This window comes from Lycorma delicatula, chromosome 7 (assembly GCF_047948215.1).
Source record: "Lycorma delicatula isolate Av1 chromosome 7, ASM4794821v1, whole genome shotgun sequence".
In the NCBI taxonomy this organism is placed as follows: domain Eukaryota; kingdom Metazoa; phylum Arthropoda; class Insecta; order Hemiptera; family Fulgoridae; genus Lycorma; species Lycorma delicatula.
The window spans coordinates 73046029-73072273 of record NC_134461.1 but is presented as its reverse complement, the minus strand read 5'-3'; the positions used below and the strand labels follow the sequence as shown (position 1 = coordinate 73072273).

Here is a 26245-nt window from a genome sequence, read left to right as displayed (position 1 = left end):
ATGTGCATTATCAGCAAAGAAATTAATTCCTTTAAATTTTGTACATTATATACTTAAATGTACAATCATTTATTTTTTTAAAAAATAAATTGAATAACATCTTTTTTACAAACTAAATTACTTTACAAATTAAAAAAAAAGGTTATTATTATATGATAAATAAATATTTATTTATAAATAGGTATAACATCTATGGAAGATCATTGGAAATTAATAGAACATTTAAAAATTAGATTCACTCGGAACGGCAAAAAATGGTGGATTCCTCCACAATCATGGACAAGTGAACTTCAAGCATTAATAAAAAATATAAATGGAGGTAAAGTAATAATATCATATGAGAAACCAGAAATACTGAAGACTGATAATTACGGTATCCTGTGGTCTCCTGTTCAACACATTTGGAGTAACAAAGATAAGATTAGCGAACTAAAAGCCTATTTTGAAGATATATATAATAATGGTAAACAGTAAGTATAGGCCTATTTAAAATAATAATGGATTGAAAATTATTTTTCTATACAATATAACTATGTAGGACGTAGCACAAAAGGTCAGATTCATTAAATTTATACTTTATATAAATGTTTACATAATAACATACATTTCAATCGGAATGAAAAAAAAATGTGAACAGATATTTTGTTCAATATGAATATAATTTTAGAATATATATATATTTATACACACACACACACACACACACACACACACACACACACACACACACACACACACGCGCGCACACACACACACACACACACACACACACACACACACACATACACACACATACACACACACAAATAAATATTTGAAATAAATAAAATAAAAAAATATATTCATATATTTTCGGTTCATAGTTTTTTCAAAAAAATTAATTTTATAAATACTTTTAATAACAAATTTTTTTTTGGTTTCAAGAGTCCACCGACAAACCCCCTTTAATTCTTAAAATTCTCATCATAGGTAAAACTGTAAATTCACATTATAGGTAAAACTATAAAAATCAGCTTGGCTGTACATCAGACGAATATTATATGAAAAATGAATTACTACTGTAACATGATAAAATCAAGGAATTTCAATATTTTTCTCTGTTAATTATCCTAGGTTATTTAATCTCAATTGCCTATTAAAACTATCTGTAAATATTGAAGGAAGAAATTTACATGAAAATTAAAATATTACCGATCAAAAAAATCATTATACTTATTTATTTAATATTTAAGGTAAAATGAAGAGGGAATAAAAACAAAAGGTTTTATGAGAATGGAATAGGATATAATAAAATATATGAGTACCTAATATACCAGAACGGTCTTAACGGAAGGTTAAATGTGTTGATTGCTTTTAATCTGGTCCAGTATGTTGTTTATTAAAACTAGCACAGCAAAAAAAAAAACTCCTGCGTACATATGTACGCACGTAAGAAGTTATACTTCTTTGGCGTAAATGAAAAAAAATTTTTACGCATTCAAACAAATTTGAACTGAGTCAAACGATCGATAGATGACATTAATTATCGTTAATAAAATTTGAATAAATAACCCTTATTAAATTAAATAATATTTATTTTATACAGTATATTATATATTTTTAAACTATTGTAGTATTCGTTGTCATATTAAACAAAGTTCATCAAAGATATTTTGATAAGTTTAGTTCCATTAATTCTTTGGATGTCGATTCAATAGTCACGAGGGTTATTACCGGCTGATGATGTGAAAAGTGTTATAGAAATAGTTTTGTTTTTTATTTATTTTTTTTCGTTACGGCCCGGAAGGACCAATTAGTCATTTATGTTTAGTCTTTCTTATCTTCCAATCTTTTTCCTGGAAAAATCCCTTTTCCGTTCCTCTGTCCAAACCGTCCCCATTTTCTTCTTATGCTTTTCTGCAAATTTAACACCAGGCAAGTTGTTATAATTTCCAGATCTTGTTCTGAGATCTTGCAGTGCAATGCCTGCTTCTTTGATGTCTTGGAGCACCTCAGTGAGCCACACTGGTTGCGTTTTTGGCTTTAGCAATCTTTCCAAGAGTTGTTTACTTTTCCTTGATTCCTCCAAACGCAACAGAGTTTTGACCCAAAAGTAACCCAAAAAATTTGATGAAAATTTTGCGGATGCTCGTCTGTACGTGTGTGTATTCATTGTTAGGTGTCGCACCCTAAATCAACTTATATTTCTAGAACTACTCGACCGATTTTTACCAAACTTGCACAGATTACTTTTATACATGAGAGATTGACGTCAATAAATTTTTAACAAAAAAGATCAAGACCGTGAGGCTGGAGAGAAAGGTCACCCTCAGAAACTCGAGATTTCACCTAATTAAGGTTTAATTTTTCTTAGACACATTGGTAACAAATAAATATTATTTCCCCCAAAAAAATTTTCAAAATCACACCCCCATCCCCAAAATATACTCTAAATAAACTAGCGGTTAATTGGATGTATTGTGTCATTAGTACCTCTTCTCACCACATGGCGCGCTAGTGTAGCACTGATGTAAAGCTTCTGTAGTCGTCCGCTATGCTGTGACGTAACAGGTGACCGGTACAATTAAATAATGACTAATATTTAAAGTGTAAAAAAGTATTTGAAGTGGCTGGTAGTACTGCCACACCCGCACAAATGAAATCCCGTGTGCGCGCGCGCTTTAGTTTAGAATCATTCAATTAAATAAACAAAAAAATATATTTAAATAAATTGATAAATATTTTTAAGTTGTATGTATAAGCCGTGCATTAGAAAAAAGGCGCGTGACGGAAAAATTCTACAACTATGTGGTCAGCTTTTTTTAATTGTAGTATTTCTTTATTTAACAAATTAATATTGTCTTCCCTAATTGTTGTTGTAAATATGTATTTGTACTTTATTAATTTGAACTATTATAATGTAAATTTAAAAATTCTTATACTTCTGCAGGCCAAAAAGTATTGCCCATGCTGTAATGGCAGAATTAACAACTCAAAGAAAAACGAAATCTGTTGCGAGAAGACTTATAACTGGAATGGATAATGCTGCCCAAAAAATTGCTGAAACTATTTATCATTTATTTATGAGAGAAGATTTCGGTGTAAAAACAAACATATTAGCTACGGATTATTTTATGGGCATGGGAACTGTAAGGCAAGCACTTATATGGAATGTAAGAACGTCTCAATTATATTCAAAGGGAAATACAAATAATCGAATATGCGATCCACATAATTCATACGATGATACATACTACCAAAAAAATATTAATGAATAAATTGTACATATTTTATAATAAAAGCAAGTTTTTCGTAGTTGTAACTCATTACTTTTAAAGAAATATCATGAATTAGGTATTAAAAAAATAAATTATTTATTGAATACAATCTAATACTTTTAGCCACTGTTTATTTCTTTATTAAAACATTATTACCACTATTTTTGTAGTAAAATATTTTAGTAAAATTACTCAACAAACACCTCCTGCACTTTTCGTTTATTTCTATTTACACATCTTTGAAATAAACGGTATCAAATGAAAGAAAGGAAAGTAATATTACCAAACACACAGATTTAAGAGATAGATATAAACGCTTTTAAACTAAATATTGTAAATAATACAGTGAACTGAAGAGAAAAAATAATTCAGAAAAATAATTATTAAACACTTTTAAAAACTGTTGGCCTAGTTTTTAGACTAAACGTTTCCGTTATATTTGAAATTAATTATTTCAATTAATTTTAAATTGAAACATTTTTAAGAAAAATCATAATCTTTACTAAATTATATACCAAAAATTTAATTTACTGGTGGCTTAAATATATTTATTATACATCTAGAAATGGTTAATTTTATAATTAAAAAAATTTGGTCGTAAAAGCTTTTACAAAAAAAAATACATTTTATGTTAAAGAAAAAAATTAGTTTTTTTTCTTTGAAAAAAAAACTAAACGCATAATTGGGTATGTGAAACAAATTATCATTTTTCAGCTGCTTAAGAGACAAATTACTTTCAGATAGTCTTAACGCCAAAACACATTGAAATATTACATATTATATTGTGTCTTAAATTCAATTCATTTCAACATTTTGAAATGCATGGGCATAGATGCACATGCATTTCAAGTATGCATTGTATGTAATGTAAGCATTGACAGTCTGTATATTTATTTACCTTATGATAATTAATTGATTAGTTCTAATTTAATTAAAAATGTTAAACCCGTTTGAAAAATTAATTACATTCTAATTCAACTTTTTAGGTTCTTATAAAGTAAATGAAATTATTACTACACGTAAAATAATGGTCCTTCCGGTTTTTGGTATTTCTAAAATGTTTTCTATTCCCCTGGTCCTAAAATCATAGATTATAGGATAAAAAAGTCTTATATGTTATTTATATATATATATATATATATACATCCTCGTTGTGGCTTCACCAATGCCGTATGGTTACTTTTGTTTTTCCGTTGCGCTCAGTTTTTTTATTTTATATTTTTTAGAGAATTAACGGGTGAAGGTGCAGCCAGTCGTGTCGCGCATACAGTAACATTGGCAGTAGCTGCGTTGCTTAAGTTGCCCCGCCGTATATCACATTACCCTGAAAATAGGTGTCTATTTGAAAAATATTTTCAAGCCCTTATCCAGTGAATATATCATTTAATATAGTCGAAAATGAGGAATATATGCAATCACTGTCCTAAAGTTGTATCTTTTTTAACCCTTTTCAAGGTCAAAATTCAAAAAATATAGAAATCTGTTTTAGATATTTACATGAAATTTACAGTCACCAGAAATTAGGTGAACATTCTTTTGTCACCTTCTTTTGTCAGCGAGAAATTCAGAAAGTAGTCTGATTTCAATAACAAATTCTAAAATCGATTTTAATCCTTTAAAAACCTGAATTCAAAAAAATGTATAATTTTGTTTTTAGTTCTTCACATGAAGATTATGGAAACCAAATTGATATTTTCATTTGTTACAGATTGATTAAAAAAAATAATAAATTTTACTTTTACTCCATTTCAATCTTTTAAACTTGGACATCCAATAAATCCTTTCTTAGTGTGCACTTTCACAGTTAGAAGAACGTATATATAAATTTTCTTCAATTTATCTTGTCAAAAAACAGTAGTTTTTTGGTTGTTGATAATGAATCAATCACGAAATGTTCTTATTTATATATATACGAGTTTGAATTCACCTCTGCTTAACGTTACTCCTGAGATATATTCAGTAAGACAGTTAATATTGTAGTTTGTCTATAACAAAAGAGTCTTCGCAATATTAAATATAAAAAAAATAGGTAGCGTATGTATTTTTTAGAGAAATATACTTAATAAATATTTACACATTGTTGTAATTATTTATCTTATAAAAAACAACATGACAACAAACCAATTAAAATTGAAAAAAAAAATCACAAAACCACATTCATCAATAAAGTTTATCTTTTATAATTACTTTTAATAAATAACTCCTACCAATCGATTTCAATAGTTGGTATAATTCTTTTATAAATAAGGAATCTTTAAGAATAGAAAAGTTTTTAACCCTTATCACAGGTCTGTGAGGTAATACATCCCGGTAAAATATAAGAATCTATTAACCGACCAATTCCAACCCATCGCCTTTTAATGATATTTTAATTGTTTTATCTAAATAAACCGATATCTGGTTGGGAAAGTTTTTAATAACTTGTTACATAACTAGAAGTTGTAAATTGTTCCACAATTAAAATTAATTTTTTTTTTTAGATATGTTTTACTCATTTAATTATTCGACTTGAAAGTTTTTGTATTTTATTTGAAAGTTGTATTATTTTTATAACTCTTTTATTTTATATATCTTAAAATCAACTTTTTTTGTATTAATAGCTCAAAATATGTCTTCTTGATGTGTTTTTAAACAGTATTTCAAAAAAAAGTTAGTTCACTTTTTTCCAATAGACCATACTAGTTTTATTTGAAATAGAAAAACATAGGTTATTTTTGCATTTCTAATTTTAATTAAAATGTTTTATAAGAAATTATTCTAGGATTTTTTTATAGTAGGATTTTTTAAGTTACATAAATAAACTTGTATACATAAAGTTGGTTTTCAAGATCCCGTTAGGAAAGGACGTGGATTTTAAGTTCCATTAAATGACAGAATGATTTAATCTAAACATTACCATGCTATATTTCTAAATTATACGGTATTTTTATTTTTAACTACTCTATAAAGTGTGAGATATGTGTGTAATGGCAAACAAAATTTTAGTATAATTTCAAAATAAAAATGGTGTATTCAAAACTACTTATAAAAAAATAATCATTTAAATATTCTTGATCCAGAGTATTGGAAAAGTAAGATTTTAGTTAAAATTCTACAAAAATGTTTAACTATGATCATATTTTTAATTTTATTAATTTCAATATTAAAAAAGGTTACTTTAAACTTTCTCATCCATCATTAAATGATTATTAAATGGGTCTTTCTCACTTATTCTAAATAATTTAAATAATACAAAATTATAAATCACTTCAAGAATTAATACACATAAACACATTCACTTTCAAGATGTGGAAAGATCTTTGTAGAAAATCTGTAATTTTTTTTAGATAAATGAAATACGTAAAATATATGTAATATTAAAGTATTTAAGGAATAAACATTCTGGTCTTGCACTCCCCAGCGTTAGAAAAATTTCCTGTTCCGTTATTGTTTTTTTTTTTTTTTTGTTTAATGTAACACTACATGATAGCGTTACTTTAGTCGCTAATGACTGTAATTGTTAATGGACAACTTTAAAAAAAAAAAAATGCAAAAATTACAATAAATAATTAACATAAGGTAATAAATAAGTATATATGCATATAAATCTTAAATATTACAAAAGTGAAATTATTTTAAATATATTATGTTAATAATTGACAACAATTAGATCCTTTTATTGTTGTAAAGGGTCAATTGATTCATGATTCAAGCGAAATAAGTACTGATAATAATTACTTTAGTCGCAATCGAAATCTCAGTAACAATTGAGATTTCAGGTTGAAAATTTCTTTTACTGGTTGAACAGTAGATATGTAATGGGTGTACGTCAATAGGTACTTCAAGTAAAATGATATTAATAAATAAATAACAGTCGTTTAACAAATTAGTAATTCTAAATATAAATTAGTTAATATAAATTGAACAACAATGTTACGTTTGCCACTGGACTATTAATTGTTAGAATACATCTCTCGTGATTTTCATGTAAAAAGATCGTATCAGACATTTAAGAAGTTTTGTAATTATTTTTCCATAACGAGATGGATAATTAATGCTTTGGTAGTTAGTGTTGTTTACGATAAGATGTGGCTGATTCTATAAAAATAAATAAATGTATATATATATATATATATATATATATATATATATATATATATATATATATGTGTATGTGTGTGTGTGTGTGTGACGCTCTAAAACATTTTATTAAAATTTTAATTAAGGTTTTTTAAATCTTAAAAAATCTAATAATTTTTCTAATTATAAGATTTTTTTAAATCTTCAGTAATTTTTTTAATTTTTTGGACACTTTTGGTCCAGTCGATTGCAGTCAAAAGAAGAGGTGCACAACTAGATGTTACATCAGTCCTAAATCTAAAATTTGAACATCCTAGGCCTAATCGTTTTTTAGTTACATGAGATACATACGAACATACGTACGTATGTACAGATTTCACGCCGAACTTGTCAAAATTAATATTTCCAATGAAACCAGAAAACTGAAGTTTTTCGCGATCATGATACTTCCTATATATCGTACAAGAAATTAAAAATATTAGTAAGTGGTTTTTGAATTAGAGTAAAAAGATACAGCAATAACTGTTATTGTTTTGGACATTTCCAATACAAAGCGTTGAATTTTTCTACATAAAAGCTAAACCATTGAAATTTACAAGTGAGATTACATACCACAGTTTAATACGTATCTCTTATTAAATTTGCTTAAGATAAAAATGTATCTTTGGAAATATAATTATAACGGGAACCTTAACCAATCAAAAAGATAGCCTCAGCCATTAACGAAATTAAGGTAAGGTATAACCGTTTAATTTTATGATTGAAAAGATTTACAAAAATATTTTTTATTAAATAAAAATTCAACATATTGATAGAGTTATTCAACGAAGTATTTTCGTAACTTTTGATAAACGAAGATTTCTAACTCTAAATCTATTTTAAAAAGTAAGTTTTGTAAATTATTTTTCTAATAATCTAATTTTATGAGAAGTTTGCAGACAATACATGATGTCAGCTAATTATTCTAGTCTTCTATATCAGGCAATCGCTTCTTTATTTCAGTTAAACTGCTTCTTACCCAACGTATTTCACCCAACATATTTCAACTAGTATTTATTATTTTTACAAAGCAGTAGATAAATTTCCGTTCTTTTGACGGGTATAGTTTTATTTTTAACGTTTTCGAGAATAGAAGCAAATTTTATAAGAGCACGGTAATTGTATTATAATACAAGCCAGGATGCTAATAAGGATAATAATAGCCAGGTATAATAATATTATGAATGTAAATAGTAAAGCAATTTTATTTCTGTGTTATAACTATGCATGTTAGAACATGTAATTTATTAAGGAAATGGTTATAACTAAAATCAAGTTAAAAAAAATTTTAAACTACAACCAGAAATTACATTACAGCCTAGCTTATCTAGTAGATCCAATACATCAAATCATTATTTATGTAGTCGTATTTTATATATATATATATATATATATATATATAAGATGTACATATGTAAATGTAACATATATATGTAAATATGTAAGATGTAGATATGTCTTTTAAATATTTTCAGCTAAATAGGTAGATAAAAATAAACAAAAAAAGCAGATAAATTACCTTAATATGTAAAACTACTATCAGAAATTGTTAAGAAACACACAAGTTAAAGGTAGTTGTTTAATTAATGTATACGTAGTGTTCTCCTAAACACTTCACAACAGTATCATTAAACATTTATGAAAATTAATGTTAAAGAAATTTAATTTGTTTTTTTAGAATAAAATTTTATCAGGTTTAATAAAATACTAGGGTAAATGTAAATTTAACCTTTCACTATTGTATAATAATAATAATAATAATAATAATAATAATATTTTTTTAAAATAATTAAAATACCCGGGACGTTTAACAACAGGCTTTGAGCGTGAATGTTTATTTTGATTTTAAATTATATTTTAAAATGAGCTTTCTTGAATAAAATTATCTTAAAAATTGGAATTTTTGTTATCATTATATTTTACGTTTAAAATTAATTTTGTTTCTTGCAGGATTTTCTGTTTAATTTTCCTCTATGATATAACAATTCTGACAAAGCAAATGTTTGGAGAATTCAAATTTTTTATATGAATCTGAAATCATTTTTATATATATTCTATTAAGAAACAGACTACAATACAATACTTTGTTGAATAATTTTTATGTGTAGAAACATTAAAACTGTATTTGTTTCCAAGCCATACAACTTTTATGTCTAATAATATGAGGTAAATATTTGTTTTATATATCAAGAAAACAACAGAAAAATCATCCCTACAAAAAAAAAAAATAAATAAAAATTTTAAAAAAATATTAAGTCAGTATAAAATAGAAATGAATTATGAATTTCTAAAAATGATGTATTTGATAATTTTTTTTTTGTATTAGTATAAACACTGATATATAATGAAAATTAAGATTATGAATAGTTAAAATAAATGTTAACTAGCTCTTTTATCTAATAAAGGTGTGTTGAGTTACATTTTAAAATTGTTTGACTTAGATGAGGCTTTCATCTTGTGTTCGTTGGAAAATGTCTGGATGTTTGTGCATTGATAAATCATTTTCAATTGATTAATTCTGTTTACAGTCACAAACTGTGTAGAATATTTGGGATTTTATATTCTTCTAACAAGTCTTAAACTTTATGCTTGGTAGTGAAATACAAAAGTAGAAATGAATGTAAACTTTGAATTCATATACGATTGAGATTATTCAGAATTAGTATCATTGAAACGAATTCGTGTCAATATTTTCAGTGTAAGTTTAAGTAATTTGAACAATATATAACACGTTGCAAATAAAAAGAAAAACAAGAAACCTTATGTGATATCTTTAAATAATTAATTAACTTAATTTTAAAATAAAAATTTATTTATCTTACTCAAAGAGAAATAAATTGAATTATTTTCAATAAAAATATATTGAAATATGATAAAAAGACTAGATAGGGGGCGGAGCCTTGTGGTTCACAGCGGTATTTCTTATCTTCTTGATTGTGAGAATAGTACTAATAAATAACAATCAATGTATTCAGACTTTATAAATACCTGGAAATGAAACCAAATTACAAAACACAGAATAATAGTAACTATAGTAAATAAAATACACAGACTGTTGACGAGAAAAGATTCATAACTTCACCACCAACGAGGCTAGGGCTCTGATTTATGGCATTAAACCTTCCCATTTATAATACTTGTATACTTAAAAATTGAAATTAGTCAGTCGGTTGGTTCGTGCGTGCTGCCATGGCAAACCAAGAGACAAAACTCTCCACAAACTTTCACAATTATACATAAAATTATTTATTTATAAGATTTATAAGTAGGTATAACAACTGAAGAAGATAATTTAAAATTTATAGAATAAAAAAAGAAAAACAAATTTTATCAAAACGGTAAAAATTGGTGGATGCATTCGCCATCGTGGTAGAGTCAACTGCAAGATTTATTAGAAAATGAAAATGGTGGTAAAATAATTTTGTATAATTCTAAAGACACACTGAAGAAAAAAATCTTGGTAAACTATGGTCTCAAACTAAATGCACTTAAGCAAACCCAGAATTCGTGACCTAGAAATGTATTTAATGAATTATATAAAAATAATGAACAGGAAGTACGTCAATAATACCTACATCTATGATTGACTTCAATTACTGAAAATTATAAGGTAACAGAATTAAAAATATCGTTTACGCTAGGTGATATTCAATTTAAATAGAATATTTGTTACTTATTCATCATTTTTTAAACAAAAAATCTGTTTGTTAGTCTGAGGTAGAAAAATAATATTTATTTAAAAGCCTATTTATTTTCAGATGTCATATCTTATAATAGTAGTTACATCACCTCGTCCATCGAAAGGTTTGTAAGAATTCAAATTTCGGTATAGAATTCCATGTGCAATACCTTCTTTTACCAAAATTGATATAATGTAATATTTAATGATTTCCAAGTAGTTAATAATGCTTTTTGTTCCCCAGGAAACTAAAAATCAGCTGTTATTTTTAATTTTTATCGTTTTAAATATAATTTAGCGTTTTAGAGGTCCAACTATAAACAGCCGTTGCCGTTGTATCATAGAATCTCCAGGTGTCCAGAATCCTGTCGCATCCTTTCTATTAGCAAAAATTAGAATATTGTGATTTTTGAACTTTTTTACCGGAAATAACTAAGAAAAGTCAGTTAACAAATAATATTAAAATTCTTTTTCGCTAAAATATTTCCATCTGTTCACCTACCACCAACATAAGCCTACAAAATCCCCTGTATCCCTCAGCAGACAAAAAAATGTTAGAATATTTCATTTAGAAGACGCCATATAAATTTAGGACCAAGCAGTAATTTTAATCGTGTTCGAATATTTATTAAAACCTCTTGTCCCCAAAAATTCAGAAAATATAAATTCTAAAAGTAATTTTTTTATGGAACTATAATGTTAACTATTTACATGAAAAATATTTAAAATATTTCAAAAACCAAGTTATAGACTAAACACGCCTAACATAATAATGAATGCTAGTAACTATGAACTCTGAAAACATATTTAAGTAAGCGACAATCTGGATTCTTAAAATAGATACTGTTTGACTTTTAGTTGCATTAATCTAATTGTTTAATCAATTAAATGTTTTAACTAATGTGAAACAGACTGTTAAAAACTAACATGGTATACCATTTTATATCATGAGAATTTACAATTACTCACTTATGTTCTGGGAATTAAATTATGCCGTTTATTTAAAAAAAAAAAAGCCTAATCAGTGAATGTTAATTATGTTATAAAATAAGGGTTTAATGTTTGCTGGAAAAATCAAAGCTAAAAATGAAAATGTACTAGAAAATCAGGTATGCAGACATACGTTGTATAGAAAGAGATTGTGTGTAAATCTTTCTTCAAATATTCTAAAAATAGTCGTATTTGAAACGTGTAGTATTTACTCTGGCTACTTTATTTTTACATTAGGGTCTCATTTGACATATTCTAAGACTTTAACATATTCACCTCTAATTGAGGTGTTCAGACCTCTCTATGCCTTCTTTAATCGGCATCATATGCAATTAATGCTCTTATAGTAAAAAAGAAGAGTGGCAAAGTTTTTACATTTGATTCTTATCTAACTGAAAAACGATTACAGAGATTCATAATTATTACTAGTAGCTATGTTAATAATGAAAAGTTCCGTGTCTACCTAATAGCATATTGAATTATATTACACAGTTGATATCGATTTCACATACAAAATTATTGTATTAAAAGCACGTGTTTTTCTTCCATTTTACAGTTAGGAATTAAATAAAAAAACATGTGGTTTTGATTAGGAATAAAAAACAATTAAGATGCAACAAATTTCCTAGTACCTAAATAATATTTATAATCTATTATGAAATGTATCAAATAACTTATGATCATACGTGGCATTAAATTGCATGGCACAATTCTGTTAATTACATGAATCAGAATTTTAATATATATGCACATATATATATATATATATATATATATATATATATATATATTTAAGTAAGGTAAGAAATCAGATGAGTAAATTATGAAATAATTTTAAATGTCTGGATAAAATGTCTAAAATTAGCATCGTAATACATTTTAATTATGTTTCGTACACATAGATCAAATATATATATGTATAAAATACACAAGTTAAAAAGGCTGATTTTTATATCATATAACTTATCGTTCTATTTTCAGATGTACATTAATTCTTTTTTCAATAAAGTCGAAAACCTAAATCAGAAATTTAGTTTTGTTTAATTTTATAGAAAAGATTTTTAGAAATAATATAAAGGAGAACCTTGCCTTTAAGTCTCTTTTACTAGCTCTATTTAATATTCTTAAATTACAAACTATAATTACACTAAAATATTTTAGTGACTTACATTATGAAATTAATTAAAGAAACAATCGACCAGAAATGAATAACATTATATACTAACTCAAGTGTTTTTATGATGATCTTACTATATTAAATAAATAAACAAATACGAAAACACATTCTACTTTAAATATAATAGTTGTAGAAGAGAAAACAAAATCTTTTTTATAACCGAATATACAATATTAATATCATACAAAATTAAAATCTACAATATATACTATCTATCTCTCTACATTATATTTAGATACATACCTTAATCACTTTCATTCACTTTTTGACTGACGTATTTACATAATACAACACAGATTTGATACAAATGTTTGAACACAAATTTTTTTACTATTCATTGTGGAATGATTCTCATTATTAGACTATTAATTTTTATTCGGTTCTATAAAGTATAAATTTACTGCACTTTTGAAAATGAAGTCAATCTTTTTATGAAAAGAATTATCGAAAACTTTTTTTTTATTAAGTAAAACACTAAATAATTTCGGAAATTTTCGTTTTATTAGATAAAGAATAATAGTAAGCATGAATTAGCAAGCTGCGTACACACACAGTTACACACCATATTAACGAGAAAAAAAACTTAATTAGTAAATTACAACAAAAAGGAAATATTTGTGGGGTATTAATTAAAATATTATAGTGCATAATTATTAGCATAAATTTGGGCGCGATTGGAAAGTATAAAATACAACACAAAATTTCTTGAAATTTTAAACCTTTTCAAGATGTCTCAAATAAGTTTCGTTCTACTTTATCTTCTATTACTTAACATTGCACGTAAAACTGAAGGTAATTTTTTATTTTATTTTTTTTTTATTTACATCAATTTAAAATATAATTAAAAAATTTTGTAGACATAAGGGAAAATAATATTTATTTTCCTTTTCTTTCTCTCTTCGTCTCTTTCTATAATATAACTATTTATTGTACACTAGGCAAGTAATAACATCAGTAATGATAAATAAATATCAAAATTTGCATTTTACATTCAAAAAATTTATGTTTCAATTCACATATGAATGTTTAAGTGTTTGTTTTTTAGTCACTCCAATTAGTTTTTAAACACAATGTTAGGTTGAGAAAATTATTTTATTAAAAGTGAAATTGAGTTTAAGGAAATAATTGCATAGTATATTGTTAAAAAAATGTTTAAATTTTATTTATTGAAGAAATACAGTCATATTAAAATTCGTTTTTATTTTTTTCCAAATAAGAAATTGAATGAAGTGGGATTAAAAAAAAGGAATAGCGAAAAATCTTTTTTCTTAACGTTATTCTACAATAATATGTAATTTGTTAAATCCGTTTATATGTAAGTATATTTAAAAAAAAAAAACACTATTATTTATATAATTTATAATTTTTGCTGCAGCATATATTTGTATGAAACCGAATTTAGAAATAATAGTTGCACCAGAAGATAAATATTTACAAGTGCACTGGGAAATAGAAAAAGAATCGTTTCGTGAAGGTGACTGGATTGGCCTGTATGATGGCAAAAGTGATTTAAACAATTCTACAACGCATCTCATATACTCGTTTGAAGCAAAAAAAGAAACTGGATGGTATACCACTAAAAAAAAATTTGAGAAAAACATAGTCATCAATTTTTATAATCCAGTTACATTAAAATATAGAGCAGTTTACTGGAGAAAAAACTTTCAAAATGGACAAGGAAATGAAGGTAATTAAACTTTATTTTTATTGAATTGAATATTTACTTTATTGCATTATATATTTTTGGGGTCTCATGGGTCGTACGACCACCATTATAAGTATCCAATCAATATATGTCCATGTTCGATTATGAGATAACCAAATAAATAAATAAATATATATATATATATATATAAATTTTATATAATAAATAAATATCAAAAGTATAAATTTAATCTCTAACCAAACTTATCCTACGTTCACTAGTCAAGTTTAGGGAGAATAGGTTAAGCTTTTTTTTTTTCTAACCTCCGGGTCTACCCTGTTAGGCAGTGCTTCAGAGGATGAGATGAATGATTTGTACCGAACATGAAAGCCATTCCTGACCGCGATTCAAATCCAGGACCTGTGGATGAAAGGTTTAGACGCTACCACTCGCGCATCGGAGGCTGGCCCTAGGTAAGGTTGGAGGGTCATAATAAATATATATACGGATAGTTCTATTTATTTGGTTATCTCATAATCGAACATGGACAGATATTTATTGGATATTAATAGTGGTGGTCGTATAATCCATGAGAGAAATCTTTTGTTGCGATGCTACCGATGAAAATTTTTCATTTTATTAGTAAAATAAATTTAAAAAAAATAAATACATCCTTCTAGATTCGTATAATCAAATTTAAAAAAAAGGAATTGCAGCTTATATCTGAAAATTAAGAAATGTGTATATACTCTAAAAATGTAAATAACAGAAGGATTTTTATAAAGGAATAAACATTCTGTTGGCAGTTAGCTGAAAGAAAATGTAGAAAATATGTGTGCTGGATATAACGTATTTTTATGTTATTTTTTGTCTTTCTTTTATATGATGACTAATGAGCATTTAGTGTGAACTTGTTTGTCGATGCAGAACAATTGTGTTTTCCCTACTGAATTAAGACAGTGTTTTAATACATTTCTGTGAAATAACCGCTTATTTGAATATTAGTGAATTCATATTCATTATTTTTACTTCTATGATATTATTTATTTATTTATTTTCTTTTACCCTAGCCGCAGTTTCTCTTATGGTTGTATTTATATAAGTAACAATAGATATATTTACTTTCTCTATTATATTATTTAGAAAAACCCCTGTTGTTAACAGAGTAAATATGTATTTTAGAGTAGAATATTTCCTGAATTTAGACATTTTCGGCATTTAAAAATGTTAAAGTCATTTAGAAGGTTACGAAGGAAGCTGTCAAATTTACCACTGTCAAAAAAGCTATGGGAAATTGTTTTCTGACTAAATGTTTCTTGATCTGGAATGAGACAAGTACAATATTTAAATTTTATTCAAAACCGAACATTTAATCATTAAAAAAACAATTATCATAACAATTACAGTCAATTTTATACTCGTTACATCAAATTTATTGACAGTATATAATAAATAGCTGGTTATACATTTCGTAAGAAATATTCTATTTTAAATAAGAAACCTTTTACTTGATAACGTGATAAGTTTCCACCTCGATGTGTTCAACATTTTGATAAAATACCCTCCAGTATGTCTCCCTAATTAAATCATTTTAGTTAAATTTTTAACAATTGTTAGATAATACCTATCGTAGTATAACTGAGATGCTTAGTACCTCTATTTTTCAGATTTCGTTGTGAATATATCTATAAATTATCTGAAAAGTCATACGTTTATTTTATACATTATTTTAGTTATATAATAGCTTAAAATATAAATATCTATCTCACTAAAACGTACATCTAGTTATTGAATATCATCTAAATGAGCTTAACAGTTATAGTCCTTTCAATTCTATGTATATGAAAATTGAAAAAAGCTAACTCTTAAACTGAAACTCTGAATGTTTTTAAATTTTATCAGAAATTGTGAGAGACTTTACAAGAAGTATAAATCTCAATAAATATAACGTGTAAAACAACATTTGTCATTAACCTTATTGAATGTATTATTGTTATAGATTAACTATATTAAAAACGTTACGCAATATTTTAGTTTCTATATTAAACTTTCATATAGTGTGTAACTGGTTATATAACTATAATTTGGGCTATTACTTAATTGTTGCGTTGTAAGAGCTTTACAATAAATTTGATTATATTAATTATAATTATAAATAATTAAATCAAGAATATTTTTAAATTATTGGCAGTATTGTCATTTCTGGGACCCATGAGCTGACTAACGGTATGCTAAATCTCAACTGTTATTTATTTATAAAAATACAAAACTACAGTCTATCAGAAATATCAAATATATATAAATAGTAATTTTAATTCTTATTCCCAAAATTCTGGACAAAACTTTTACGTACGTGTTTTTATAATGACAGGATAGATTGCTTTTTAAAAACAATATTTTTTTCTGTCTTTCTTTATTTTTTTTTGTAATCGGTCACTAAAAAGAATGCCATCTTACGTATAATTTTTGGCTATGAGCAACGTGTTAGGAAGCCATACAAAAACACTCCACCACAAATACAATATTAATAATATGCATCACTTCTCATGACACAAGCATAGCAAATATTTAATAAAAACCAATTTAACAGGCAACAAATGATAAAATCAGATAATTATAAAGTAAAAATAAAGATTAAAGCCAATACAAAATTGTCACAAGAATTAAAATCAAATGACATCAGATAAAAATAGAATAGATTCTAAAAGTTTAAACTATCGTTAACATAATGACCAATGTATAATCACGGGTCTCGTATTCAAATCATAAAAAATCAGCAAAGTCCAACAAACATAGCCTCCTCAATCGTCTTACTTCTTCACCATTGTCAAGGAAATTCAGAATCAGACATTCCCATGCTTGTTCAACTATGATATGTAGTCCCTACTGGTTCTCGGTTCCCCTGAAAATTATTTAGCGCACCAAGTTACTCGAGCATTTCATCCCTTTCTAGCGAACCATGTAGTTCGCTGCACCATCCTGAGTACCATGTTTTATCATTTAACCATTGGATCATTTCAACGTTACTAATACAAGTAGTCCACAACCTTGTGCAACATATATCCATACTGGTTTCAGGAAAATCTTATACATAAATTTATTTGTCAAGGATAAATAAGACCGTCTACCAAAGTACCAGTAAATTCGTGCAAGTTTAGCATTCAGTTGTGTCTTCTCTCTGAAGTGATTCTTCCAGGTCAATCGACCATCTTGATATAACTGTAGGTACCGTACAATCTCCTGGTCAGGGATGAGAGTATTGTTCAGTTGAATCGAAAAGCAATTATCTTCCTCAATGGCAAACGTTAAGCGACGCGATTCGTCAGGCTTGACTTTTACCTTCCATCAACACTGAAATTTGTTGATAAGGTTGAGTGCAGCTTGCAGTTTGTCTGAGGAATGAATGGAAAGACCGTATTCCACCAAAAAATCTATGTCATCTGCGAAGACGCAAGTGTGATATATTCTGTACCGGTAAGGTTAGCAGTGTATATCAAATAAATATTCGGACCAATCAGAACCCTGTAGAACTCCTCATAAATTCTCTATTCAAACAGAAAATTCCTGGTTATAATTGACTTGAGAAAGCCGCCCATCTAGGTAACTACGTAACACAAGATAGACCGGTTGAAACGGTCTTGATTTCAGTTTGAAAAGGAGACCCAAGTTTGTCCAATGCCTGTTGAATGTTTAGGAAGTTTGCCAAACAGTATTCATTCCTTTCTAGGCATTCATTGATGTCATTAACAATTCTGTGTGCCTAATTGATAAACAAATAGCCACCACTGAATCACACTGGTGGTCTAGAATAACGTTATGTGGTGATCAGATCTGCCCGCGAACGTAAAAAGTGTTTGAGTAAGTTGGAAAACAAACATTTAGAGACTTTTTGAAGGGTCTAGCTGGGTGATGGTGAATATTGTACAAAACTACGAGAAGTTTTTAAAGGTTGCCGGTGCTATCCCTTCCTATAAGGTCACCTAAATAGATGACTCTGGATAGCCCGCCTCCTCTAAGCTTCCCGTTGAGACCAGTTATGACTTTGGATGTATCGCAAGAAATTCCTATACTGCTAAAATGTTGTCCACAGTTAGTTCTCCTCGAAATGGAAAGTGTTACAGGACACTATTAATAAACCAGCAAATTACTTATCATGCAGGTCTATAAGCATACTTCCTGTCCTTTCAAAGGACTATGAAAGGCTGTTCTTTTAAAAATAATATAATTTTGAAAAACCGGTATGAATGGTATTAAAAGGATTTAAATAATTTAAGGTATTTTTAAACCTTTTTTTAAGTATTATTTTTACTACCACTGTAAAGAATAAATTTTTCATTCTAATAAAAAATCCAGTTATCAGTTTTAGTCTTTGAACTTTTGGTTTCTATTAGTTGCTTATATAGGATCCATATATAATAGGATGGTTCTATGTATGTAAGTAGAAAATATATAAAAATACATACGTCCATACGGCCAATGATTCTTTAATTTCAGTGTATGTAAGCGATTTGTTTTTAAAACTAATCAAAACAACAGAAACAAAGCTCAAATCATAGAAATTATTCATGCCATGTTTATAAAAGTTGGAATATAATTATGAATTTAATATCATTAAAAGTTAAAATCAATATTATTTTAACATTTTAATTATGAGACGATTCATATGAATAAACGAAGTCAATTAGCATAAATACCTGCACGGAAATTTAAAAATTTCTAATCATGATGGGGAAGTGCTCTGTAATAGATGAATTAATTATTACTTTAATGCAATAGTTATTAAGTAAGGTTGTGAAAAACTTATCAAGTTAGTTCTGTATTTTTATTTTTTATTTAAACAGGATTTAAATATTTTTATTTACGATCACAATAGTTTCAATAGTTACTTTTTTCTAATAATTATGCATTTTATCTATTTGAAATAAAATTGTGTTGACTTAACGCCCTGTCATTATGAATGTCTCCACCGTTATGCCGCTATAACAAGTGGAGATATTCATGTCAGGACGTTAAGTCGACACACTTTTAAACACATGACGACCACTGTTATATTTAATATGCTTTACATAAAGAACTTTACACATGACAACGAAGTTTTAGTTTTATTAAGAATATAATATACATTATTAAGTTCCTGATGATGGAATTCTAATCAGAAAGCCCTTGAACGCATAACAAAATTGTTGGTAAGTAGGGTTTTTTATTATTAGTTATACGACTTAGTTAATGGGAACATCCCCTAAGTAGAAGCTAGTTAGTTAATACATTATCCATTTTTAATGAAGGTTTGAGTAATATGGAATAACCCACATATATCTGAGAAATTATGGAACTTCATAATATTGTCAGACTTTGTAAAATTTGTTAATTAAAATTTGTTTTATTTGTTAAATTTTTTATTTGACTTTGATTTGTTAATTGAAGCAGAGCTGTAATTTCCAAAGTTTAGTATTCTATAATTGGTTTGGCTAGAAATTCTGATATATAAAAGTATATTTATTTTTTTGGGGGCTATATTTCCCTACTGTTCAATAAATAAATTATTTTAATATCTAGATTACGATAAGCTCATGACTACTAAGAAGAATATTTAAGTAGGACTAGAATATTTCCAATCTCAACATGAGTACTGAGCACAAGAACTGATACGGTCACGTATTAGAACAGAATAAAGTAGGTTGAGAATTTAAAAAAAAAATAATATCAGGGCGATGGGCGACATTTACTATTTTTCTTATCATATTTTATTTTCTTGTTTATATATGCAAGGTTAATAGATACAACTAATAATAGTTATGTTGTAAATATTTCCTTTTGAATAATATAATTTCCTAGTTAAAAATCTATTAAAGAAATCCTTTCTAATCTCATTACGTATCGGTAATCAGCTTTCTTAACAGACATTTATTTTATAAAAATACTTGATGAAAAATAATAAATTTTAAGGAAAGTCTTTTGTTTAGATTGTTTTATATTATATTTAGAATTGATGACACACACATACACATAAAGTATAATTATACTTATATAAAGTATATTTAATTATAGTATATATAATTATATTTATATAAAGTTCACATAAAGTATAATTAGTATTTAAGTTTATTAAATACTAAATTCGAAAAAAAATTTACTTTGATTCACACTTTGCACGGTAATAAAATATATTCCAGATAACATACACCACGGAAGTTGAATGTAACGAATTTAATTGAAAATTATTATAGGATTTAATAAAAAACAAAATAACTATTAAAGGTGAATTATTTATTAGTTAATTAAAATCATTCAGCGAAGATGAAACTTATTATTACTGTTTCACCGGGAAAAAATAATATACGAATGTTGTTTGGAAAAATACTGTGTGATAAAAAATTACAATGTGATTAAAATGGATATACGTATATCTTTTAAAATGATACATTTTTTAAAATATTTCTACAACAAATTCATATACCTCATCGGGTATATTTTTTTGAATTTATAATTCTCCTTAACAATCAATACAAATACTGCATACTTTCACCACCTAAGCAGGAACATTGTGCACACCACTATCCAATAAAGAAAGAAATTAGCAGATGGTCTGCCACCTACCCGCAGGGATCATAGGGACGCTGATTATCCAGTACATCCTGGCTGCTGGATGTATATCTTCCATATTAAGTAAGATAAGAGTTAATCAAACCATATTTCATTCGCAATGAGGAGAGGAAACTGCTCGGGGTCTGTCTTAATTGCATTTTAATCCCACATAGTCAAAATTTAAGATACTTGGATCTTCATCTAGATCGTCGTTTTATGTAAAACTTTCATAAAGAAAAAAGAAAGCAACTTAATATGAATTGAAGGAAATTTAGTGATCTTGGGCAGGAATTCTGAGTTGAGTTATCTTTGTCGAATAAGCTACATTTATTCCGAAAAAGTTTGATACGTATAATGGACATATGGCGTCCAATTATAGAGCACGGTAAGCAAGGCAAATGTTGAATTTGATGGATTTGGAACAAATTAGCGAGGTGTATAGCGGAAGCGCCTTGGTTTGTTAAGAACAGTTAATCCATGAATATTTTGGTCTACGATATGTCAAAAAGAAATACAAGAACATTGGCTAAATAACCGTGTTAACCACTAGACCGTAAACCTTCTAGACAACGGTGAGGATGTAAGAAGACAAGCTGCTACACGTTCTAGACTTTTTATTAGCTCTATAGTGTAATTACACTCGCTGAATTATAAGCATTCTTTCATTTCCTTTCTCTGTTACTGTTTTCAATTTCACCTTAATTTTTTTTTCTTTTCTAAATGTTTCATCAATGTGCTATCATTATTATTTTTCTTGTTATATTTATTGTTTCTACTATACTTCTGATTGTACAGTTCTTCAAAACTAACATTCGTTCCTGGTTCTATCCTCAGAAGTTTGATATTGTGTTCGCATGTGAATTTTTATGAATCTCAATGGGGATTGCTTTTTATGTGAATATCTATGATTAAATTTCCTACAAAAACGTAGACAATTGTAAATAAAAATTTGAAACAAAAATCAATTACAATTACACAAACAATATAATAGATTAAAACATACAAATTTTTAATGTATATAATTATACAAATCAAAATAATAACAATAAGGTATATATACCAATCCTTACATATTTTCTTTAATAATAGATACTTTTAAAATAATTGGAAAATAATCTGAGTTATTCTCTTTTGCAGGGCGTTTTATATTAAGTAATACAAAAATTTTAGTTCAATTTGATAAATACTGTTCAAACAACAAAACTTTGGGCATCTCACTTTTAAGTTTCTCGTCTTATTTTAAGTCATTAGTCGTAAAAAAAAATAAGCAACCAGTTCCACAACTATCATTAACAGTTAAAAATTTGTGTAAAATCATATATATAATCGGTGAAAATAATGCAGAAAATCTATAAATTTATACTCGTAGGTTAAGTTTTACAATGATATTCCTTTTAAGTACTCATTGCTAATTAAAGTAGATAAATATTGATTACTTACAGCTATCGTTATGACAACATTAAGCACTTTCCCTAACTGGATGACATACTACTGGAATATAATTTCTAATCGTCCAATAAACGAATTATTCATCCCAGGGACGCATGATTCTGTAAGTGATGAGAATATTGAAGTTCCGGATGAAACTGTAGATCAAAAAGGTATAATTAATACTATTAAAAATTTAAAAGAATCTTCAATCCAAAAAATTGGAAATTTAAAACCAATACATGGACTTGCAATGACCCAGGTATGTACTCCAATTTTTATTAAACTATTAAAAATCTTATTACTTTAAAAGCAGTTGGTTACATCGTTTAATTCTTGATTAATTCTGTAATCTTTTAATATTAAAAAAAAATTACTTTACAGTAATTTTAATAACTAAATTACTAAATAATTTAATTACTAAAACAGTAAATACTAAAAGAGTACATTTTGTTTTTGTTCTTTTGCTTAATAATGCTGCAATTCAATTTTCTTCATTAGATGTTAGAAATGTACATTTTCTAACAGTTAGTTTAATTCATTGTTACACATCTTCAAATAAGATACTTCATTCGATCATGAATACACGTTCATCACCAACAGTTAACTCGAGTTAGTTCAAAATCGTTCCGTCTGTGTATCGAATTTAATACTTGTGCTCTTATTGCAATACTGTGATCTCCCCTTCTGATATAAACAACGTCATATCATTACCATTTATACAAATAACCTTTGTCAAGAAAATCGAACTATTATGGCATTTGAAATGAAATAATTCCTAAAAATGTAATAACATAAGCCAAAAAGTAGTAGTGGTAATAATAATAATAATAAAAGTACAATTAGTATGACGTCATTCATTATTCTTTGAATCGGCTAGGAACGAAGGGGGTGGTGTGGCGACCGGGATAGTTACCAGTCGGTTGTCTTCCTTTACGGGAGTCAGAATATACATTATTTGTTATCTTATACTTATTTTTACTTTACGTCAGTAAGCAGAATTGGAAATGTATCGTATGAACCAAAGTGAGGGAAATGGAAGAAGCATAGTCATAAACCAGTATTTCCCAGTTATTTAAGTAATACAATATTTTACAACGTTTATCAGTTAATATAGAACAATTTGTTTTAATTAAATTTTTACGAACGAAAATATTTTATTACTAAAATATTAATATTATAAATATTACAGGCAAATATTTTATAATCGACAAGAGAAAATAAATAATCGTATATGTTTAATAGAATGTATTTAATTAAGGTGCATATGTTACGCAATAGAAATTAATTATACTCACGAAATTGAACTTGTTTTAAGCAAACGTATTGAAGCGCTTCATTATAATTATTATTTGGTTTTTATTGCTTTCAAATTATCATGTCTTGTTTGTACGATAACGGATAATACGGAGAATGATAACACATTACTTGTAAATTACTACAATGATTAACTCAATCTGTTTTAAATGGCAAATTTCATTCTGTAATTAAAAGAATTAAAATCCCTTTTTATAAATTCTGTGATTTTCCGGTTATCATTCATTACCATAACTTAAAGATATTGAAGACCTTTTTGAATTGAAAATGATGGTACTAACAAATCTATTTTCTAAGAAGCGTTATCAGAAATCGATTTCAAAATTTTATAAGTATCAATTTTTTGTCGTTGAAGTACGTTTAATAGAATTTCATTATTTTGATATGCTGCGTACAAGGTCGGCAAAGATCCGATTACAGAGATTTACTGTTATCTCCAAGGTCACCCGATCTAACTCCATGTGATTTTTTCTTTTGGTTGTATGTGTGTTGCGTGACAAAATGATGCTAACGTTGAACACGCTGGAAAAAAAAACTGTAAGGATTACTCTTCCATTTTATTTGTAATTAAATACAGAAATTCAGATTTCAGAGAAAACATAAAATAATATTAATGTAAAAAATACTATATTTTATAAATCACTCTTTAATGATATAAATTAAAAAAAATGGGTTTTATCAAACCACTTCCATATGATGTGATTTATAAGTGATAATAGATAATCATAAACTGAACGCAACTACAATGGTTATTGAAAAGTTGAGAAACAGTTAACAAGATTTGCGATCGATGGATCTACATTATTGTAGATAATATCGCCGAAGGCCGGTTGGTAAATTGTGTGGTATTGATATCCATAATGTTAAATTAACTTACTTTTAAAAATTTAATAATTTTTTTTCAAATGTTTTCTCAATTTTTTACAATATTTGATGAGATATCTCATCAAATATTACATATTACTAATGCCTTACTGTTTCACCAGTCGACAGTTTACAGCCGGCCTTCCTAACAGATGTTTTTAGGACAACGCAGGAAAGATTGCCTGACACGTTCAACATTTTCTTCAAATACCCTCGCTCTTCCCGTATTCTTCTCTTTACACACATATCCGGTTGTCTCAAATTTATTTTGCCATCGACAAATATTATTATCACTTGGAGGATTGCAATGCAACTTTCTATGAAATGCTATTAAATCTTAGTACAGATACATATCTAGAACACAGCAAAATACGGATGATTTTCCCTACAGAAGCCCTACAGGAGAAGCAAGAAGACAAGAAACCAGTATGTTTTCATGAGCAGAAATAAAACTGTCCTTTAAACTCTTTGGTTCTAGCATTAAATCAACACTGTACACCTAATACACTAGTTATAAAATAATTAAAACCCCCGACCTTCTTTTTTGTACACCCGATACATTTTTATATTATTTACCCAATATGTCCGGTGTATGAATCATTAGATAAATTTCAGTATAGATTTTAGTGATAGATGTTTCTCATGATTCAATGACCTAGCCGTTTTTTGTAATGTAAACTGAATCGCTTGATTTCTTCACGGACATAAAAAAATTCAGATAGTTATGAATTTCTTCGTTTCGTGCAAAACATGTCACCTCTGTAATGATTTTCGCCAACTCATTCTGGAAGCGTTGTATAACCTCAATGTTGCACTTGCTCGCCGAAAGTCATACGTATTTACTATACGTCCAAATGAATCTCAGAATGTCCTAGAATATTAAGAGTTTCTGGACAGAAATAAACGTGAATTCCTGCTTATTAACCAATAAATCTCCTTAATCCTGATGTTTAGCTGTTTTCTCTTCTCATTCACGTGCTTCTTCCTAGTCAACGATCAAATTGGATCTCAAAGAATTCGGTCAGAATGCGGGATGAAATCGCTGTCTAGGTTGGCCTGGGCACAATCACTCTTAAACGTAACGTGACTAGAAATATTGCGATTTACGTATACGCTTCACTTTGCTAGGTATTCAACGATCAAGTATAACGCCGAATGAATCTTCTCCAAAGCCAGACAAATGTTTTCTTCTACAGCGAGGATCG

General features: G+C 27.2%; 2 protein-coding genes across 2 annotated transcripts in view; both read left to right on the top strand.

Annotated features, from left to right (window-relative positions):
• LOC142328315 (PI-PLC X domain-containing protein 1-like) overlaps positions 1–26245 on the top strand; it is a 211881-nt gene that overhangs the window by 106603 nt on the left and 79033 nt on the right. The gene's annotated exons all lie outside the window — the stretch shown is intronic.
• Positions 1–26245, top strand: part of LOC142327811 (uncharacterized) — a 43777-nt gene that overhangs the window by 13340 nt on the left and 4192 nt on the right. Inside the window, exons 5-7 of the mRNA XM_075371147.1 lie at positions 182–470; positions 2930–3255; positions 22874–23121. Of these exons, the coding sequence (XP_075227262.1) occupies positions 182–470; positions 2930–3255; positions 22874–23121 (863 nt within the window). The remainder of the gene's footprint in view (positions 1–181; positions 471–2929; positions 3256–22873; positions 23122–26245) is intronic.